General features: G+C 31.9%; 1 protein-coding gene across 2 annotated transcripts; it reads right to left on the reverse strand.

Annotated features, from left to right (window-relative positions):
* Window positions 1–1835: 1835 nt before the first annotated feature.
* Window positions 1836–20917, reverse strand: LRRTM4 (leucine rich repeat transmembrane neuronal 4). 2 transcript variants are annotated; one of them, XM_012735382.2, is made up of 2 exons: window positions 20623–20917; window positions 1836–18415 (listed from the first exon to the last, which is right to left on the reverse strand). In XM_012735382.2, the coding sequence occupies exons 1-2, from the start codon at window positions 20627–20629 to the stop codon at window positions 16863–16865; spliced, it is 1560 nt and encodes a 519-aa protein (XP_012590836.2). In that variant the 5' UTR covers window positions 20630–20917; the 3' UTR covers window positions 1836–16862. The 2 variants fall into 2 exon arrangements, with proteins under 2 accessions (XP_012590836.2, XP_012590835.2); XM_012735381.3 differs by having other exon boundaries at window positions 20212–20917.
* Window positions 20918–22242: the final 1325 nt, after the last annotated feature.

Below are 22242 nucleotides of genomic sequence, written 5' to 3' on the forward strand. Positions count from 1 at the left end.
AAATAACACAATTCCAATAAATGTATCAAATGCATTTTATTAGGGTACTGACATAATAATTCTAATATTCATTTTTATATCCTCACACATCTCTCTTGTCTACCACTATAGAACCACTTTAATAAATTAAAAACAAAGAGGTAGATCTTTATTTACTATAATGGGAAAATATCCAAGATATATTATGTGAAACAAATAAATCCAAAAGCATACAGACATACAAGATTTAGATCAGTATAGCTAGCATAATATTAATTGAGAAGAAAAATGTATTCATTTCTATATGCACAGAAAATATCCAGAAGAATACAAAACAGAGTGTTAAAATGATTTATTCCCAGAATATGGCTCTAGAGAGGATAAAAGGCAATAGAAAATGAAACAGTGGAAAAGAATCACTTTTATCTATATGATTATATATAATTTTATATAACTATATATCATTTTATAATTAAATATGGAAATTAGATGAAAATAATAGCCAAAAATATTTTTAAACAAGAATAACAAAACATAACTTATTAGATTAAGCAGTATTTTAAAACAATCAGCAAAATAAAATTTTAACAGAAGAGCATGTGTTTTCATATATATTTGTATATATGGAAAAATATATATGAATACATAATCTATACACATAACACATAAATATATATACATAAAATGTATGCCTATAAGTAACTAATGAATGCTTTATAAGTTAACAAATATAAAATTTTATAGCTGTGATTAAATAACAAATGAGTTCAGCTAACTAGGTAAAATGTTTGACAATAAAAGGTTAATCAGTTGAGTTACTGATTTCCATGCAAATAAAAAACATGAAACTAATAGAAGAAAATAAAAGTGAATAATTATTTAATATTTTCTAGAGAGAACTTTTGTACCATAAGTCAGAAACAAAGGCAGAAACAATAAAATAAAATATAGAATAATTTATATATGTGAAATTAGTTCTCTAATTATACAATCAAAATCCAAACTAAAATAGTTAAGAGCCAATGGGAAGCTCTGAGAAAAACAATTTAGGATCATTATTATAAGCTAAAGGATTAATAAACTACTTTAAAACCTATTAAGAGCCAATAAAATTATGACAGGCAAAGAAAATGAACATAAAATACAAAAATGAAAACATGCAAAAGTCGAGCAAATATAAGAAATTGCATGGGTCATTAGTAATCAAAGTGGTGAATATTAAAAAAACAACAAAATACAGTTTGATCTTAATTAGAAAAGATCACTGCCAAATTAAAAAAAATTAAATGTTGAAATGAGAAAATGAATTGAAATATCATTATAAGTTGTTAATCATTAAGTGTATTGGGAAATACATAAGTGCAAAGATTATCATTTAAAATTTGTTTATTAAAAAAATGATACAACCACCAAAACAGAACTGGAAATCATGTACAATAAAGTAATGTTATCCACTAACTAAAATTATGTCTAGCTGAATGCTTACTGATGTATAAATAAGCTGACAATATAGTAGGTAAAAATGGAAAATTATAAACAATTTTCTTAAATTTATTATTTTTGTGTAATAAAAATGCACACTTTCATGCTAGGAAAATGGTAATAAAAGTTATATAAAGGTATTTTTAATATTTTTGCTCTTATGTATTTTCTCAATTTGAACATAAACTTGTATAATGAAATTTCATATTAATAAAAAACACCTGAGAAAAATATATATTAAAAATGGGCCACACCAAAATATATACATTAGAGTTCATTTATAGCTTTGAACTTTAAATAATAAAATGAATTTACTAATCTTTCAAGACAAAAACTTTTAAAGAAACTTCAAAGAAGAGATCTAATTATTTTTAAAAGACAGAAAATAAAAAAAGAAGTAAATTTTGGGAATTCACTCATTTATTATCTCAGTAAATATTTATTAGCTTCTATTACATATGACATGGAGTGAGACACTGGAGTTATAGAGTCTAAGAAAATCAGTCATATGTTACTTTCCTTTACGCAAATTGTATTCAAGTAGGATTGGCAAATATTAGTCAAATTGTTATGAAAAAGAAGGGATAATCTCAACTTGGTTACATGTCATCTAGAATATTTGATGGTGGTGAGCAAGGGTAAAACAGGGTGGTTTGACCATACAAGGATTTTTGCAATGGCTTCCTAAGGAGATGATGAATGAAAACTAATTAGGTGGAGTCAAGGCTGGACAAGATGTTGTCAAAGGAGGGAGCATGAGTAATTAAGAGAGACAAAAATAAAAAGACCGCTGCAGAGAGTATGAAAGCTCCTTATATGGAGACTGGAGAGCAAGAAGAATATCTATGAAGGCAGGGACAGTTTATTCAAGGCTTCTTTAGGTTACATTAAGGGTTTTGGTTCTCATTCTATGAACAATAGTTGTCTAAATTTCTTTAAATAAATAAAGGAGGAGGGTGATATGATCAGCTTTTGTTTAGAAAGATGCACATTGTTTGCAGCATAAAAAGTAAATCCAGTGAAACAAGAGCTAAGTATACTGAATTGGACAAAAAGGTGGCACCAGCAAAGACAAAGAGAAATGGATGGATTTGAGGGAATTTAGGAGATAAAATCAATAGGATTTCATGACAGATTGCTTATGGAGTGTGAGGGAGAAAATAGGGTCAAGGATGATTCCTGTTATTCTGACTTGCCAAAATGGATAGCTTCATTCTCAAAAAAAGAGAGAGAAATATAAGAAGAAACACATGTTTGGAAAGAAAGATCACGGCTTACTTTTGGCAATGGGCTTAAGGTATCTCAGATATTTAAATTCAGGTGTCAAACAAGAAATTGGTATATACATGGGGAACTCAGAGAGGAGGCTGAGCAATAGAGAAATAACTTGTCTTTAGTAAATAAAAGGCAATGTATTCTGTATCTATAAATGAGATCAGACAGAGAGCTATGAGAGACAGAGACAAAGAGACAGAGAGAGAAAAAGACAGAAAGAGAACACAGTGGTATAAGAGGAGAGTGCAAGGATGCAGCCATAAGGAAAACATGATATTCCAGTAGAAGAATTTAAGCTTACAAAGATATAGGAAAGAAGCATGCTAAAATGAAGAAGGAATGATCCCTGTTTAGAAGCCCAGGGAGGAAAACATTTGAAGAAGGAAGAAAAGGCCATGGGTTAAGTGCTATTGAAATATCAAAGTAAAGCGAAGAATTAAAAAAAATCAAATTTAGTGATAATGAAGTCAGTGGCAAGCTTAGCAAGAGCTGTTTTGATGGCTTGATAGGCTCTAATGACACATTGCAGTGGGTTGAAGATATTAGTGATTGATGGTGAAGAGTAGACCGGGATAAAATCTTTCGGAAAGATTTTCTGTGAAAGGGAAGAAAAAAATAGGGCAGTAATAGAGGAGATTTAAGGTTAGGAGAAAATTCTTCTTTGTTTTTTTTTTTTTTTCTTTTTTGAATGATTAGACTCATTTATGTCTAAAAGCCAGTGAAAATGATACAAATTAGGGTCAAAAAACTATGAGATATGATCTGAATCCAGCCTGCTACCTATTTTTGTAAATAAGGTTTTATTGGGACAGAGATGGAGTCATCCTTTACATATTTTCTATGGCTGCTTTTGTGCTATGGTGACAAAGTAGTTGAACAGAGACCATATGGCCCACAAAGTCTAAAATATTTACTATCTGGTAAGAATAGTAAATTCTTTATTTAGAGAAATAGTTTGGTGACCCCTGAACCAGATCAAAGAAATAAATTGACTATACAAAAAAGTGAAAGGTAGCTGATAAGGTAAAATTAAATAGAATGCCAGAGGGTATTGGTAGAGGGATTCATTCAGACACAAGGAGTGTTATACCCTGGAAATTAGAACACTGATATAAATCTCTTAATTTGAAAATAATTTCCCACAAATTCTTTTTTTAAAAAAATTCAATAAATCTGAAAATCTTTAGCAGTTATGAGAAAGAATAAATTAACAAAACTGACATACAACTAAGACTAAAGAAATTTTACATCTTTAAGGAATTTACAACTTTAAGAAAAAATACATCTAATGATACAACAATTTAGTCTGGATTATAAAAGTATGGATTCAAGGAGCTCATATGCTTCATTTACAGTTTCTAGCATAGTGGTTCATAGTAATTGAATGAATAAATATATGACTAGAGAAGCTATTTAAGAATAAGTAATTATTACATAAAACAAATCATTATACATGCTAAATTTTCAATGAAATGTATGTTTTGTGAGGAAACTATAATTTAACAATTGTCTGACTCAAGGGCAAAAAAAGGCAAACAAATCTGGATACAATTTATATTTTTTCAGTATTAAATCCAAAAAATGCTCTACAAGGGCATTTGGGGTGAATATTTTATACATTTCAAGGAAAAAATAATTTTCATGCTATTTTAACCATTTCACAGCTAGAAAAGATAAAGTATGAAATATATCTCAACTGACAGAACACAACATGAAGCCCCCTTATGAATTACAACAGAATTAAAATTTATAAACCAAACAAAAGTAAACTCAATGAGAGCTAATTGGAAAGAGAATACTATGAAAGAACAACCATCATTATTCTAGAAATGCAAATAACATTCAATATTGGGAAATAAAATATATAATTGATAAAATCAAAAAACAAAGTGTGGGGAAAATATATGCCTCACAAAAAGGCAAAATAATGCTAATAATTCATTTGGTAACATTTTGTGTCTATCTTGATAAATTTATATTTTATAAATAAGACTATATTTTATGATAATTGTCATAAAACTGAAGTATTTTATTCACTAGTGTAAAAATAGCATTGAGTCCAGTATTACCACATACTGGGGTAGGTACACAATATGTTATTGTTGAATAAGTAAATAGATAAAATTGACAAAAATACAAGTAGAAATTAATAAAAAATAACCTATTAAAATTAATGGGTATAATAAAAATATAGATAACACATATGCATATCTACTTATAGACATGTATTATATGCATTAGAATTTAAAAATAAAGCAAATCAACTCATCTTTATTGGGGACATAAGAAAAGGATGACATAAACGGAGCTTTATGCAAATATTTTCGATAATATTTCATTTTGACAACTGTAGAGATTTAATTATTTCCAAATTGATTCATAGATTCACATAATCCCAGTCAAAATACCATATGTGTGTATTCAGGGAAAAGAGAGAATGATGCAAAATTTTATTTCAATTAAAAATAACAAAGAAAACTCAAGATAATTTTTTAATATAATAAAATATATGGTGTAACTATAATGATGTTTGAAAATAGGGTTCTGACATAAGAATACAGAGTATATCTGTAAGCAGAATATAGAAAGCACAAAAATGACATGGGCGTATGAAAATTTTACTTTACTATTAGTAAAGTAATAGTAAATGTAATCTTTCAGTGGGAAAAAACAAGTTATTTATTTTGCATGATATGCTAAAGTATGTTTTAGATAGATTAAAGAATTAAATGTAAAAATAAACTTACAGAGGAAAGAATCAAAATAGGGCAAATGTTTACTAAACAAAGGATAGGAAAGTCCTTTTTAAAATAAAAGCAATGTAAGAAAATACAATGAAAACTGTTATTGTTGACCTCAAGGACTGCTCAATATAAGAAATTGAGTAACACAAAATGAGAAACAAAAAAGGTTCTACTACACCAAAGCCAGAGATGTAAAAAGTAAACACTAAAAATTAACCTGACAACTTGTTGAAAAAAGAGATAATAAATAATGTTAGTGTACATGTGGAAAAATGGAACTCTTGTACAATGCATGTGATAATATAAAAATATAAAATGGTATATATTTTTGAGAGAGTAATTTGGCAATATGAGTTAAGAAGATTAAATTTTTCCTTCTTTCTGGACACATACTTTCTCTTCTAGGAATGTTATCTATATAATAACAATTTTAATGTCAGTGAAACAGAGCACCATAAATATCAAAAAAAAAAAAAAAAGGAAGGCTTAAGTAAAATAGAATACATCTCAAGAACATACTTTTAAGAAATCATAATTTTAAATGTATTCCTATCCATTAGAAAATGTGAACTTTAATGTAACAGCATATAAACTTATACATGCAGTTTCCAATATCAAATAAATTTTAGGACACCCACACTCAGACTCACATACTTGTGCATATGATAGAAGTAAATATAATGAATTGTTAAAATATTATCTCTGCATAGTACAATCTTCTGAAAATTATTTTATTTTTATAAATAACTTTATGTTTTCAACATTTTCTAAAAAAGTATTCATTGTATAATTAGAAAATAATGGAAAATAAAATTTATTAGGTTAATTCACAAAATTATACTTCCTCATATTTTAGAATACTCTGTACCTTTTAAATTGTTTGGTATAAGATTATCTAGTAAAATACTCTATGTGCTTGTGTAATTAATCATATTTCAATAAATTTTCAGTAAAAAGTGGAATGAAAAAAGAAATGAATGCTATCTTCTTTCTAGCTCAATGATTCTTGTCAGACTTCCATGTTTGTAGGAGAATCATATAGACATCCTCAAGGAAGATATTATGCCAAAAATTAAAGGGGCAACAAGTCGGAATATTGATTTAAAATCATTCTTATTCTCTAGTCATTTGTTATTAATAAAAGACTCACCACGAGTGGACAGAGAGCCAAGGGATTATGATTTGCAAGCAGTTAAATATTTATATTTAAATTTTAAATTCCCTACTCTCTCAAGTTTCAAGATTGGGATCTAAGCAGAATTTCTCAAAAATTACAAAAAAAGAAAAAGGAAAAGAATAGAAATTGATTAAAGTATTATAGGCCATATCTCAAGAGGGAAAGGAAGAGTGGTTGAGAAAACTTGCTCTTCTCTGTGGTTCAGAAATTATAGTGAGAACAGCTGCTCTCAAACTGGAATCCCTAAATGTATGAAAAAAAATCCCAGCTGGCACAGGCCTAGTGCCAGCACTTAATCACCAAAGGCAAGGTAGGCATGGTGACTATAGTGACAGCAAAGTCAAAGCAGTAATCAGAATAGCCTGACTCACAAAAGAACTATCATGCTGGCTAGAGCATCATGATACTCCTAGTAAAGAAGTACACAGTTTATTAAATTCTTACTTGATCTACATAAGTGGAAGAGTTCTAAGTCAGCAGAAGCCTAAGTTGAATCATCAAAAGAGTCACATCCCCACAATCAATTCCCAGACTTGAGTCAGTCTACAGACCCAGAACCAGATGCCAGATTTCCTTGGGAAAGTATTCTGTTAAGCCACCCCAAAAGTTATACTGCTACTCTTTCTCCCAGTCTTCCCCAAAGAGAGCCACAGCTATATACAGGGGTGAATTTGTATTGGGGAATGTAAGGTGAGGTTATCAAACTTTTGGGGATTACAGGGCACTGACTCTGAAGTGACACTGATTGTTGGAGATCCCAAATATCACTGTGATACTCCAGTCAGAGTAAGGGCTCATGGAGGTCAGGTGATGGAGCTTTAGCTCAGGTCCATCTCACAGGGCATCCAGTGAACCTAACCTGTGGCTATTTCCCTAGTTCCACAATACATAATTGGAATAGATATGCACAAAACCTGACAAAATTCCCACATTGGAGTAAGTCTGCCTTTCTAATCACAAAGAAAACCACTTGTCTTCTCCAGCAAAGATAATATGATTCTTTTGTCGTTTTTGTCTGTATGGGGTTTGTTTAGTTAAGGACCTGTATCAGTGGTGCCCTCTCTATTTCATAGCACACAATGGTATCATAGGAAATATTCCATTGGAAAACTTAAAAAAAAAGTAATTCACTTTAAAAGATACCACAGTATGGGGACAAAAATAAGAATGATGCAATATACATTTCTACAAAACTCAAATTATAGTTAGCCAATATAAATACTTGTACACATTCAATTATTAAATTATATATGTATATATATACACATATGTATGTGCTAGAGAAATATCAGTTCTTAAAATCACTTATTAATTTCTTAATTTATAAGACATATTCTTTATATTGTTGAAAACTCCCACTTGTGATACACGAACATTTGGGGAATTAAAACTCCTTCTACTTGTTAAGAAAATAAACTGAAGTACAACATTTTGATGAGATTGGGAATTTATAATTATTTCTGTAACACATTTCTTCTTTAGAGTTAGTAACAGCAAAAGAATTATAAATGCTGCTTTTTTTTGAAAGGTGAATAAAATGTTCAGTCAAGGGAGTATTTTACAAATCTTGGGGTATTATTAAATATTATTAGGTTTGGTACCCAAACTAAATTACAGCTCAGACAAGGGACTGAAAGGTCAGGTTTATTATTCACTTTAGTAGAAATGTAACCACAACACTTGTTTCTACATCAGGGAGTATTATAACCATCATTATAACTAATAATAACAATGAAAATAATACAGCCACATTTTATTTTGCATTTTTCAGTAGACAGTAGGGCTTATGGTTAGTAGTTTTTATATTTACACTGAAGCTTTTTATGGAGGAGTTTAGAGTGGTTTTCAAATAGTACCTCATTAATCATTTCAACAAGTTACTTGGAAAGTTATTATCCTAGTTCAATAGATGGAAAAATTATATCACAGAAAGGTCAAATATATATTTGCTTGTCCAATAGTAGAGAAGTAAAGAGAGTCAGTTTCAAATATGAGACCTCTTTTACACCCCTTGGTCTAACCACTGTGGTCTAACCAATATTGCATTGGTCCACAGTGTGGTTTGACCATCAACCTAAAGTACTTCAAGGCTGACCTCTCTTGCTATTACTTTTACAGATCTATAAACACAAGGGAAAATATCAATCTTTCATCTATGGCAACTATACTAAAAAAGACTCAGATACAATTAATTTATATTTCCATTGTTTCTTTTTTAAGTCTTATGAGAAGCAATTGAAAACAGTTGGCATAAAATTGTAAATATCAAAACAATAGTGAAATGCATCATGATCAAATTTATGTTGGAACAAACAAGCAATATTTTTAGGGTATCATTAGAACATAAATATATCTAACAGGAGTCAGTTAAAGGAAACAAAAAATCAACTTTTAATAATTCTCAACACGTCAAAATCTTCAGGAGCAAATGAAAGAACTAATGTTTCAATAAATGTGACTTGAAGAAGGAGGGAAGAATTGAAAAAGCAAGTATAAGATGTATAACCAATGACTGTTTCTCATTTGGCCTAATAAAATCAGTGTAATTTCAATGCTTTATCTAATGATATTTAATTTTAAAAGAAGGCAATTAAACGATTGCTATCCTTTTAAAGTGAAAATATGCAGTGAATATGAATTAAGTAGTATTGTCTTTCCAAAATAAAACATTCTCAGGCATTTTTTCTTTTTCTCTATATCATTTGCTATTCCAAAATTAGTGTCTATATAGTTTTGCCTTAACAGTAAAAATTTCACCAAAATAGAATCAATTCATAACTCTATATATCCTTATTTTGAAGTACACATTTTGCTGATTTAGATCCTAAAAATATAGTTCTCTCAAACAGTTCATTTATACATTTATCTTAGCTTATCTGCTTTGAGACATTGACATATACTGTTAAAATTTAGTGAATTTTTTAGTTTATAAATCAGTGAAATTTGAAGATCCCGATCATTGAAATATTAGGAAAACACAAAAATTGTAAATTTTATCAGAAGTTTTGAAGTTATAGTTCCTTTCTTCACCTTACAATTTTCTTTGAATTTGCTTTTAAAATCTGAGATTAAGATGTTTAATATACCTTATTTCTTCTAAGAATTTGTGTTTAAACAAATAAAATAAAAATGGAAAAGATGACCTCTCTTGCTAGACTTAATGATAAAGAATTTAGTAAACAAACAGATGAAAAACTGAGGTAAAGGAGAGACCACAACCTTCCAAGATATTGTGGCATGGAAATCCCAAAATTCAGAAAACACTCATACCAAATTGAGGCAAAAACAGAGATACAAAAGAATATTCTTGTGTTTTTAAAATCCTTTTTTAAGTATCTACCACAAATATTTACTTTTGAGACAATTCATATAAACTGGACAAGTTAGTACAGAACTGGGTTTATTCAAAAGTAAAATATATATGACTCTATTGTCTATTCAATATATATTTCGGTATTTTAGAAACATTTATATATGATACATGGATGCTTAATTTTATATGGTTGTTTATATTTAAGGATATCAATATTTTGATATTTGTATTCAAAGATATTTAAGGGTGTTATACTTGTATACCATTAAAATATTAGAATATTTCATTTTCATGTACAAACAATAATTCTAAATACCATCACCTTATTTAGTTATGCATTGATTATTTATTTATTTGATATCAGTTTGTGTTCAACATTTTCCTTCTAGTCAAGCTTCTTCAAAATTTTCAGACAAGATTTTTCTGAGTTTTTTGTTCTCACCATTTTTCTAATCCTTTACTAATGTGTGTCAGATTTGTTGCCATTTCATTCCCAAAACTTACATTTAGAAATATTACAATGTATAGATTTGACTTAAGATCAAACTTTATAAAACTTATGTAAGTAAACTTAAGGTCTTACCTTTAAATTTTTTTTTTATTTTCATTTTTTAGAGACGATGTCTCCCTACATTGCCCAGGCAGGAGTGCAGTGCTTATTCACAGGTGCAAACATAGCACACTACAGCCTTGAACTCCTAGCCTCAAGTGATCCTCCTGCCTCAGCTTTCCAAGAAGCTGAGACAACAGGCACACCACCAGAGCTGATCTTACTTTTAACCTATTAACTGCCAGGTGAGTTGTATTTAACTCACGCTAGTTTTGAGCCTAGGCCATTGTGAAGCATATGTAACTCACATATCTCTTTACCTTGGGAGCCACGTGAATTATTTGTCATGTTGCATATAACTCACGCACAGAAAATAATAAAAAAATAACAAATTTTTCATTAAATTAGAAAGGATTTTTTTTCAAAGTTTTTATTATATTTTCATGATAAAACACTAAAGCCCCAAAGAAATATTTTTTTTTTCCTAGTGTGGCAGTCAATGTGTTAAAGAACGAATTTCCCATAGCTATATTTGTTTAGATTTTAATTTCTCTTGACAGTGAAAGCATTATTTTAAAAATCTTTGGAAAAGTTTAAATACATAGCCTTTGCACATTTCTAGCAGTTTCAAGCAGGTGTTTATTAAAAAGCCAATTGTTTTTATATCATAAGAGATACTGTGCTTTTTCTCAACCTTTCTTAACTTAGAGTTTCAATTTCAATGGCTTATGGAGTACATGAGGAAAATATTTTCTAATATTTTTTTCCCCTAATTTCTCTTTCTTTTTAAGAATGTTGAGATTTTATTAAACTGACTCAATGAATGATGGTTCTTCTGGTACTATAAAAAGCAATTTTAATTTTTAAAACATATTCAACATCACTTCATGCTTTTCACTGATCAAAAGACATAATAATTTTTCAAAACTCTCAGTGTCTAGTGATATACAGGTTGCAACCATTTCACTTTGATTTAGTGAATCATGAAACTCCAGAGACAGGAAAATTCAGATGAGTCACCAAATCCCCAATGATAATATTACTGAACATCTTCTAAAGCATAGAACTATCTATAAATGCCATTCCTGAGAAGAACTAGGGATGATTAGATTTTATTGAATATAGAAAAGTCTCAAGAAGAAAAATTCTGGTATTATGTGAAGATTACTGGGATATGTCAAAAGCTACACATTACCATAACCACAGACTGCTCAGCTTGGGGTCTTAGAGAGCAACCAATTTTTAAAAACTTGTCCATGAGATGCTCATATCAACGAATTCTAGAAAAGGAAAATTAAATCATTTATTGTCAGCTAAAATCTTTCCTAAATTAGCCATGTAAGACCTTTTTGGTAGCTGTCACTCTTCACCACTACCATTGGCAAATTCTAATGAAAACTCTATTCACAAATAGATTTTAATTGGATCAAATTCAGACAATTGATTTTTAAAAAGCAGCCATAGTTTTAAGCGCTTTCAAAACAACTACTTAGAATTTAACAGGCACATGTGTGGGGGTGTAAGCGCATGCATGTTCATGCACGTTGGGGTGTGTATGTAATATATTTTCCTTTCAAGTGTACAAAAAGCATACGGCTGTTCACCTGAGCTGAGCACCTCAATTTGTAACAACTCAAGAAGCTCTTTCTTTTCTCATTAAGTATAGCTCAGTTTTTTTCTCCATATCTCATCTTGCTTTTGTAGTCCTGAGAATGACCATAGAGATTTTACATAGTTTGCTAATCTGAAGATTGCTTTGCATTGGGAAATACTGTGCTCATTGAAAACACTCACTTGAGGACTTGAGGGATAGGTTACAGAGAAATGAAGTGACTAGCCCAAAGTCACACCAAAAATGGCAATATGTAGTATAGATACAGTTTTGACTATGTTAAATTCTGTATTTTAAAAACATAGTTTTAGACTATGTAGTTGTAAGATACTTATAATTTTTAGAAATAATAAAACATTTACTTTAAGAAGTATTTTCCTGACTCACAAATCCTGGTAATTTAAACTCCCAAGTTTTTTTCACCAATATTTCAAATGTTCAAAATGGATCTTAATTATGATGAAAAATATTTATATTGTCTCTTTCTCTCTGTATATATACATGCACACATGTATACACATACGTGTATGTGCGTGTATGTGTATACATGCCCACATGTATACACATACATGTATGTGTATCCATACAAATGGATAAATATGTAAAAACTCATACAAAAACACATACACAAATATTCTATTTGAATATACAAATATAATTTCAGTTATAACATTTTTCCATGACACAGTATTAGTCAGCTACCTAAATAATGTTTGTTTTTTATAGCTTTACATTGGTAAAGTGTTAAACTCAATGATAATGGATCTGCTTCACTTAGAATCATCTTTAAGCATATACTTTGCTTTATCCATTCAGTACACTGTAAAATGCCAATTGCTAAAGTGTCCAAAAATTTAATAGTCCACCATATTTTAATAGTTAGAACCTCACCTAATACAGTCAATAAATATAAATTGTTAGAAATGGTCTATACCACCACTGCACAGCAGTGAAAGAAATAATATAAATCCAAACTGACAAAAAATATATTTTTTATTTCACTTGATTTTTAAGAGTATAACAAAATATTAAATATTTGGAAAATGTCATCTTTGCTAACATTTTTCTAATGGAAGCACTGTTAACATTAAGGGATCATTAAAATTTATATTTTTATTACTTAACTTTTAAAACACTTTGGATGGAGAATCTCTTTAGAGACTACCTTCATTCATTTTAAGCTTTCACCAATTTCCTTTTTTAAATGTAAAAGACAAACTAGAAATTTTCTCTCTTGTCCTATATTCATATTGGCTAATATACAAAGTACCTTGCTATTTTCAGTTGATAAATTCTAGAAGAACTAGGTATTCAAAACTATGTTCTTTACATCTTGAAGGAAAAATCTGGTACACAGACTGAAGCAACTTCATAATCCCTGAAATGTTTTTTAATGAGATAAATTATTCAAAGTTCCATAAGCTATTTTCAATAGTAAATATTTGCCATTTTATTTTTAATGACACTTTACTAGATTATAGGCAAAGCTGTATTCTTTTGGTTTTAAGTTCTCTTTTCTGAGTACATATTGAGGACAAATTAAATGATTCAATTCAACCAAGCACACTGATCCACTCAAAGTATGATGATTGAGATGTATGTATCTCTCATACTTGTGCCATATATCATATTAATTATTCATAACTATCTACTCTATTTCTCTTTTATAGATATGAACAATTTTTATTGCCTAAGTTATTAAAATATTATCCCTTAATTTATTAGTATGGTATGTGCACATGGATTTTCAACATTAAAACTTACAAAGTATAGAGCCTAAATTATTTAATTTGACAATTGTATGCTAAATTTGTATGGTGGCTCAGAGATAACTTCTAATGAGAAATTTTAATTTTTAAAAAAATTTCCTTTCAAAAGAAACAGACAAAATTAATATTTTAACTACATTTAGGTTATAATATAAAGTTAGATGGAAAGTGGAATTTTTAATTTAATGCAAATTTTCTTCTTCAAGGCACTATCTTAGAAAATTAGCATTTGGTGCTAAGTTTTCTAGTTAAATATTTATGGCTTTATTGGATAGAATTTGGTGTTTTGAATTTAAAAAAGCCTACCTCACAAAATTGTATTATAAATATATTAATGAATCTCTATGTACTTGGCTATTGATATGTGAGATTTATGAAAACAACATCAGGCTAAAATTCAGCATACTTTACTGTTCCTAAAAAAATCATAAACTTGGGCAAATCATTACCCTCTCTTGGATTCATTTTGTAGGTAAGTTTTCTCCAAGGAATATTTCTAAACAGGTGAAATTTTACTCTGAGTGACTAAGAAGTAATATGAAATTAGGGTTTTCCCTAATAACAATTTCTAAGATTTGCTTTTCCTTACTTTTTATATCCATCTGTAACAGTAAAATACACCAAACCTCTGGTCAAAAAGAGGGGTTGTGGCTGCCATGTTTGTTTCTGTGTGTTTTTGTTTCAAAACAAGTTAATATTCATTTAAACATAGTTTTATTGCACCCCTTTATCCTCTCAAATTGACATAATGGTCAAAAATGTACAGCCTGCCACTTTTCACATTTTAGGGCACGGAGAGTTTGATCTACTTTGGTGTAGCTGCCATTGTGACTCAACAGCATAATTATAATATTTAATGAAACTCTTCATTAATAATGCATTCATCCCCAACAATGCTAGTGCAATTTCATGAATTTAAACTTTGCTCTGTATAACACATACAGTATCAGAATGTGTTTTTAAACACACATGTTTTTATGGAATAAAACATACTTTAATTTTGTCCTTATTATGGTAATACCTAGAGTTTTTGAAGCAACAGTATGTGGAATTTAAGATCTCTGGAAAAGTTTTAGGACTTCTGTTCTCAACTCCTACTTCTTTAAGAATGTTTCTTCTTTCTTGGTGATCCTTAAAAATAAAAATCAGCATTCTACTCCGAAAGTCAAGAGAAAATGAACAAATGGACCTAGATTGTCCTTTTCTTTTTATGTTACTAGCCTTAAGAGGATCACAAAATATAAGGAGAACACAGAATAAAACAGGATAACCTTGTGTTACTAGTATTCAAGTATATTGTAAAAATGTGGGCCTGCAATAAAAACATCAAACCTTGTTAGACTTTTATAGAAAATCTTTTATTCTTTTTAATTTTTAAGGGCAATTGCTTATACAGTTTTCTTTTCGGATTTATTGTCTGGGATTATTTATCTTATTTTCAATGATACACAAAAAAAGGAGAAAATGAACTCTGTGAAGAACAATTCAATAGTCCAAATTGTACTGAGTTGGAGATTATTTCAAATTCAGTGCTTTATCTAAAAACATTTTCATTAGCATCTGCATTTAGGACTATGGAAAAAGTGGAGTATATATTATCAAAGAGCAAATTATATTTTTCAATGGTTATAACTAGCATTAGAAAGGGCAAAGTCTTTAAATACTCATTAAAACTCTCTTTTGAAAAAGTAATCATCTAAAATCAGATACTGAAACAGCATATTGCCAGAACTTAACCTCTCTTCACTAGTTTATTCCAGCCACAAGGCCTTGGTAGTCACAGTCTTTGCCCAAAATGATCAACTTTATCAAGAAAAGAACAATTTACACCCATTATTACTTATTGACAAGTTGGAAATGTGTGACGATTTATCTACTCACTAATACATTCCTATATGTGATCTTTAAAATTAATCAGAAACTGGGTCCAAACTTATTCTTATGAAAACAAAAAATGATATAACATGAAATATATGCCTTCATTTGAGGCTGTTACAAAAAGGGAGACTATCCAGAACTCAAACCTGTCTCTTTTTTATTTATAAACATTTGCATCACTTAATTTAGGGTAACTTTAAAAGAATACATGTCATTTCTTTTGGGGATGACAGCAATATTGACAAATAGTCCCTGTTATGACTGTCATTTTGTTATTGCTAAATCATCCACAAGATCGTGACTTGATTTTTGTTACCAGGGACAAAGCCAAAACATGGAATTGAAGTATCATTCTGATTAAACACCAATAGCCAGCATTTAAAAAACCTTTGAAAAGTGATCTATGTCCCAATAATTAAAAAAGAAAAAGTAGAAAGGAAAGAAAGAGGAAGGAAGGAGGGGGGTAGGAAGGAAGGGGAAAGGAAGAAGCCTTAAAAGTCTGATACAATTACACAGTAGGCCTCTGACATTCTCTATGCTGGTATAACAACTAAATGGCAAGTAACATGGGTATGAGATTCCCTGTTGCATGCTTTAATTAAACTAAAAATTTACAACAAAATCAACCCTTGGGAAAATTGCTCTTTGGTTTAAATCTTTGTTACCTCCTGGAATTTTGGTAAACTCACTTTATTTTTAAATTAAGCTGGCCCCTTTTTCTTTACTCCTTTACAAAAGTCAAACACCATGAACCAGACATAAATTTCAGAATGAAAAGAGTTTTGTTTGTATGTATGTTTTTAAGTCCAACCCCTGTATACAAACTGTTAAAAAGCAGATGTTTTAACATAGTGCTTTATTCCAACTTATCCTTGAATGAACTTCCTTCAAGTTTCAACCATTAAAAAAAAAAAAAGCAGTCAATTTCCTGGTGGTTGTAATTTAATTAAGTAACCTTTCACACTGAGCAAAACCCAAAAGCAAAAGGGTCATTAATCTTTCTAGTGATTAGAGACACCTCTAGAGCTTCAAACATTTACCTCTCCTTCCCCGCAGTAGAAATGCTTTTAGGATGATCATGGTTCATACCTCACATTCCCTGGAGCCAGAGATGGTATATGTGCAGGGCCCAGATCCATTAACCGATATATCCATGGTCTCAGAGTTTGTAGGCTTGTAGTCCACATAATACTCCTGTAAAGGGGAATTCATTTGTCTTTCAGACTCTCTGGCCTTTTTCCGCCGCCTCTTCATAAGAGAGTGTTGCTGGAGTTGTTTCATACTGGCTGGGTAGCGTTTCCAAGACACATAGATCACCAAGAGGATCATGGCCACTGAGAGAAAGAGAGCCACACTCCCTGCAATAATTTTGTGAAATGAAACATGCTCATACTCTTGCTCTGTGCCAGGAATCTGAAACCCTGGGGAAGGGCTTGGTGTTTCAAAGCTGGGTTGGGGGGCATCAGGCTTGAAGATGGTAGGTTTAGGGATAATCAGAGGCTTCTGGGGAGTTTGGGGCACCATGTGTGATCTCTCCGTATTGACCACTGGGACTTCAGAACAGATATTATATGTTTCCACTGCATCGCTAACTTTTTCACCCTGGATGTGCTTAGGTCCTGCACATATCATGGTGCTTTCCTTATTTCCTTTGAAATTCTTAAGCCAATAAAATAGAGGACAAATGCTCCGAGTGCATTCCCACATATTTCCAGACAAGGTGATGGATATTAATGATATCCACGCATTGACAGTTTCCTGTGAGATGTTGGTGAGCTTGTTGGAATCCAAATTTAATTTTTGCAAATTGGGGAGGCATTTAAATGTGCCTGGCTCAATTCCTTGGATGTCATTCCCTGATAAATCCAAGTTGTGCAAGGAACTCCAAGTCCATGTCAAGCCTTGGCTAATGGAGCGAATCCTGTTCCATTGTAAGTATATTGAGCGGAGGTTGAAGAGACGTGGAAAATGAGCAAAGTTGATCTTGGAAAACTGGTTGTGCTCCAGGTGGAGCTCCTTTAACTTCAAGAGGCCAGCAAATGCATTTCGGGACAAGCTTCGAAGACGATTGTAACCCAAATCCAGAAAGTCAAGATTCCGACAGTCTTGAAAAACTCTTATGGGCACGGTCTTTAGCGAGTTAGATCTCAAGTGCAAAATGATGAGTTTCCGAAGGCCTTTAAATTGTTCAGATTGCAACGTCTGAAGCTTATTGTAGGAGAGGTCCAGATTGCGGAGATTGGGAACGGGGTGAAATGTTTTATTGTGCAGATAAGTAATTTTGTTGGAGCTTAGAATTAATTCTTTCAGTCTACGGATCCCTTGAAATGCATCTTCATCCACTGAGCTAATGTAATTATGGTCAAGATAAAGCCATATAAGCTGGTTAAGGCCGGCAAACTGATTGGGTTTGAGCTTCTGAATGCTGTTGAACCTTAATGATAAGCCTTGCGACCCTCCAGAAATGTTCTCAGGGATATCTGCGAAAGCGTGAGACTCACAGTACACAATTTTACCATCACATCTGCAGTTCTTTGGGCAAGCTCTCTGAGCCCCCGTGAGCATAACAAGCAGCAGTGTAGGAAGTAGCACCAGCACCACACTCATGCCTTTCAGCTGCGTAATTAAATGGAAACCTACGATATTAAAAAGAAGACAGATGTACATTGTGAACCTATTAAAATAAATCACCCCCAGCTTACCAATGTCAGGGGCACTCCACCTAGTGTAGGAATGGGACAGTTGATTTAAGGACAACGTATCTAACGTATGAACATTATTTTCTTCAGTGTTGCATGTTTGCTGTTTAGCTTTCATTTCTTTCTTCCTTGATCTTCAAATCACCACAGTGCCAGAGAACTAGGAAAAGCCTTTTCAAGTTTCAGGACTTCCTACTACCTCCTCACTGAAAAGCACAGATGCTTGCTTATCACTGAATGCTGACATTTTAATAACAATAATATTTGGCTAGTCACTGTGTTGAACAATAGCACCAAAAGGACATCTACTGTGTCTTCTGCTAAGGGCAAAAAAGTGACTTCATAAACCTGCTCCTTGTATGTCGTTCCCAGTTGAGCAAACAGGCTGTGATTTGGCAAAGGAGCTTCAGTAAGCTGTCAACCCAAGTTTGCCCTGTCTGAAATCGTATACTTATTACATGGGATAGCAACATATGAGCTCTGAAATATGGCATTAAGACTAGTATAGGCGGGCAATGAAGCATAGTATGAAGACTAGTAACAGTGTGAGGTATTCTCAATTTGTTAATAAGTATATATTATTGCATACTGTGGCTCCCTGCCCAGTGGTACAGGAGCTAACACATCTAACTACTCATAACAGAGAATACTTGAAAGTTAAGACTGTCACATTCTTATTAAATATTTACATATATGCAAACTAACCTTGTGTAGTATTAATTTGCTATTATTTTAAATATAGTGGCTTTGGCAAATTTGCGAGATAAACAAGGACAGAAACAGCAGAATACCATCCCTCTCCCTAACACCCAGACATGCTCAAATTTCTCACTGACTTTTTTCCTCCCCTACCTCCATTAACTTCAGAAAGCCTGCAAAGTTGCAATCTATTGGCACTTATGCTGCATTTCCAAATCATTGCATATTAAGGGACCTCTTTCCTCTGTCAACAGTAGATTTATTATTTCCTAATGGTGAAAAAAACAAAAAAAAACAAAACTACCATGTACTGCAATTTCTTTCTTTCCTTAAATTTTCATATTTTTAACCAAGAGGCAACCAGCCAAACCCCTAATCTAAAAACCCTCCTTCTCAAGCAGTTAAGTTTTTTTCTTTATAATTTAAAACCCGATCTTGCTCTCTGTCCTCTTGCCAGCTACAGACTCATTGAAATACATTCCAGCTCTCTCAGACAGGAGAAAGGGGGGAAAAAAAGCCAGTCACACTTGAAAAAAATAAGACTGGCAAATGACTGCTGGAAATTTGGAAGCTGTGTTCAGGATCCAGCTTCAAAGATAAAACAAGCCCTTGTGCAACCTCTGATAAAGTAAGGACCCCACCCCTCCACACACGCAGTAAAGTGTTAATAGTAATCCTGACGGCAACCAGAAATACAAGCATGTCTAATATTATCAAGAAATAGAAGCAAACACAATATTTATCTCATGTTCAATTCCCAAGCTGTGGAAACGCAGACGGTAGAGACAGTCTTAAAGATATTTCTCCGGAGTCTGTTTAAGTCTGTCTTATGCATTTATGGATTAGAAAAAAAAACACTGCAAAAAGGAAAATGATCTAAAAATATAATAGCAACTATAGTGAATCAACTGGCAAACTCCAAGGCTGCTGCTTTTTGCCTCTTTCCCGTCTTTTTATCAGCTAATGCAACCACTGAGGATAGGAAGCCAAGAGGATCAGCTTTGCTAAGAAGGAAACAACAAAAGTTCACTTACCCATCCTTTGTCATCCAAAAACGTTTCCCCCCTCTCTCAGCTTTCTTCTTATTTGGTCTCTCGTGCTGAAACCACCACCACGTTCATGACACAGTGCGGCTGTCATTCACACCATTCTGATCCCGCATGTGAGCTAGTAGCCCCATACAAACTTCCCCGGAGAGGACAGGCAAAAAATATATACGTACATATGTATTTTAAAAAATCAGCACGGGGTGGGATGGGGGGCAGGGAAAAGGAAGCCGTTGGGGGGCCTGGGGGAGAGGGCCTCTAGGCTCTGAGGACCATTGTGTAATTCACCAGAGACCCATCAGCAGTAATTGGCAATCTGTGCAAAAGAGCTACAGCCCATCTCGGAGGTAACCAACTTCTCTGTAAAAAGACAGGAAAAAAAGAAAATCTTCAGAATACCTGGCATTCCTTATTGTGCTGGCTTTTGCCATTCCCAGATAAAGCAATTCATCCTCTGGATTTTCAGTTCTTGAAGCAAGTAGGCCTCCTGTGCTGTATAAGACCCCAGTTTAAAAGCTATGCAGGCTAGGTTTATCCATTTAGCTGGTCAGGTTTAAAGTGTTTTGTAGCTGTGCTGAGAGGCAGCCCTTGTCTAATTCAGAAGGCTTTCCAGAGACTGATGATGCTCAGAGCTTGTTGGTGCTAATGCTTGAGTTTGTGATACACTGAGTGCCCTCCGCTGGAGAAAACAGATTGCACATTAAAGACGGGAACAAGTGAGCCTGTCAGTGGTGTGCAGCCTTCCCTTGCTCAGAAAGGGAAATTAAAGGCACAGAATCGCTTTTTTTCTCTCTCCAATAATATAAATTATGAAAGGTTTATGCCAAGGAGTTCCTTTTAATGAGTGCAAATATTAAGTAAAATTCTGCTTCTCTAAATGTTATACAATTAATAGTTTCTAAAAGTTGCCTTGACCTAATTTTTTTTTTCCTGCACATGTCCTAGGGGATTAATCATCTTTTTTTTCAAGGCCAGAAATCTTTGAAATTTGAGTTTTATTTATTGTTGCCGTTGGTTTATTTTATTTATTTACATTTTTAAGCTAACTACATAGGGAAGCAATCCTACTCAAGGGAAAAATGTAGTTCGATCAATTTTAAACATAGTTACATTTAAAATGTTTAAGTCTAATCTTTAAATGCTCAACCTTTGAAAATAAAATACATTCTGCAATTTTGTGCATTTTATTGAAGAGTCTAGAACATTAGTTTCTAAAAGTTTATATTTTTAGTCTTAAAGCTGCTATCATTTATGCTGTATTACCAATGTGAAGATAACTAAGAGTAGAATTCCAGCTTGACATTTGTAGTGCAGTCACTTTCCTTAAATTCATCTATGTTGAGAATGCAAATTATTTCTTATGCAAATCACTTATTGTAATGTGCAATTCTAGAAAAACAAAAGCACTTGAGTATGGCATTATCATGGTATTTCTCTAAAATTTGCAGACTATCCTCAGAATTAGGAGGGGTGAAATGATGAAATACTTGAAATATGTAATTTTTAAAAACCGACACACTTTCCTTAAATTTGTAATAAATATTGAAAAAAAAATAGTACATCACCTCCACTTTGCTCCTTATTTTTGCTAGCTTATCTCATAACCCTCTAGCAGATAACAATTTTTTTTTGAATAATCCAGGAGAATGAACCAATGTTATATATAGAGAGACTACTAGGTAAGATTGCTAACCTAATTTAGCAGATGTGAGAAGTTTAGATGAACTTTACATAAGCATTTAGAATTGCTTTGAATCATTGCAAATGAATATTTTAAAAAATATTCTTAATTTTAGGTTATTTTCCAAAATGTTAATAATTAAGAGAGGTTTATCATATGAATAACACGTATAATTTGACTCAGATCTATCAGTAGGCAGTAACAGGCCATTGTCTAATTACCAAGATTTCTCAAAGAACAGAAGGTAATAATACCTATGCCAAATATAGCCCTTTCCCATTAACTGATACCTGGATTTCTATTTTAGAAATGTGTCCCTTTGGCTTAAGGATTATTAC

Source organism: Microcebus murinus, chromosome 3, assembly GCF_040939455.1.
Source record: "Microcebus murinus isolate Inina chromosome 3, M.murinus_Inina_mat1.0, whole genome shotgun sequence".
Lineage (NCBI taxonomy): Eukaryota > Metazoa > Chordata > Mammalia > Primates > Cheirogaleidae > Microcebus > Microcebus murinus.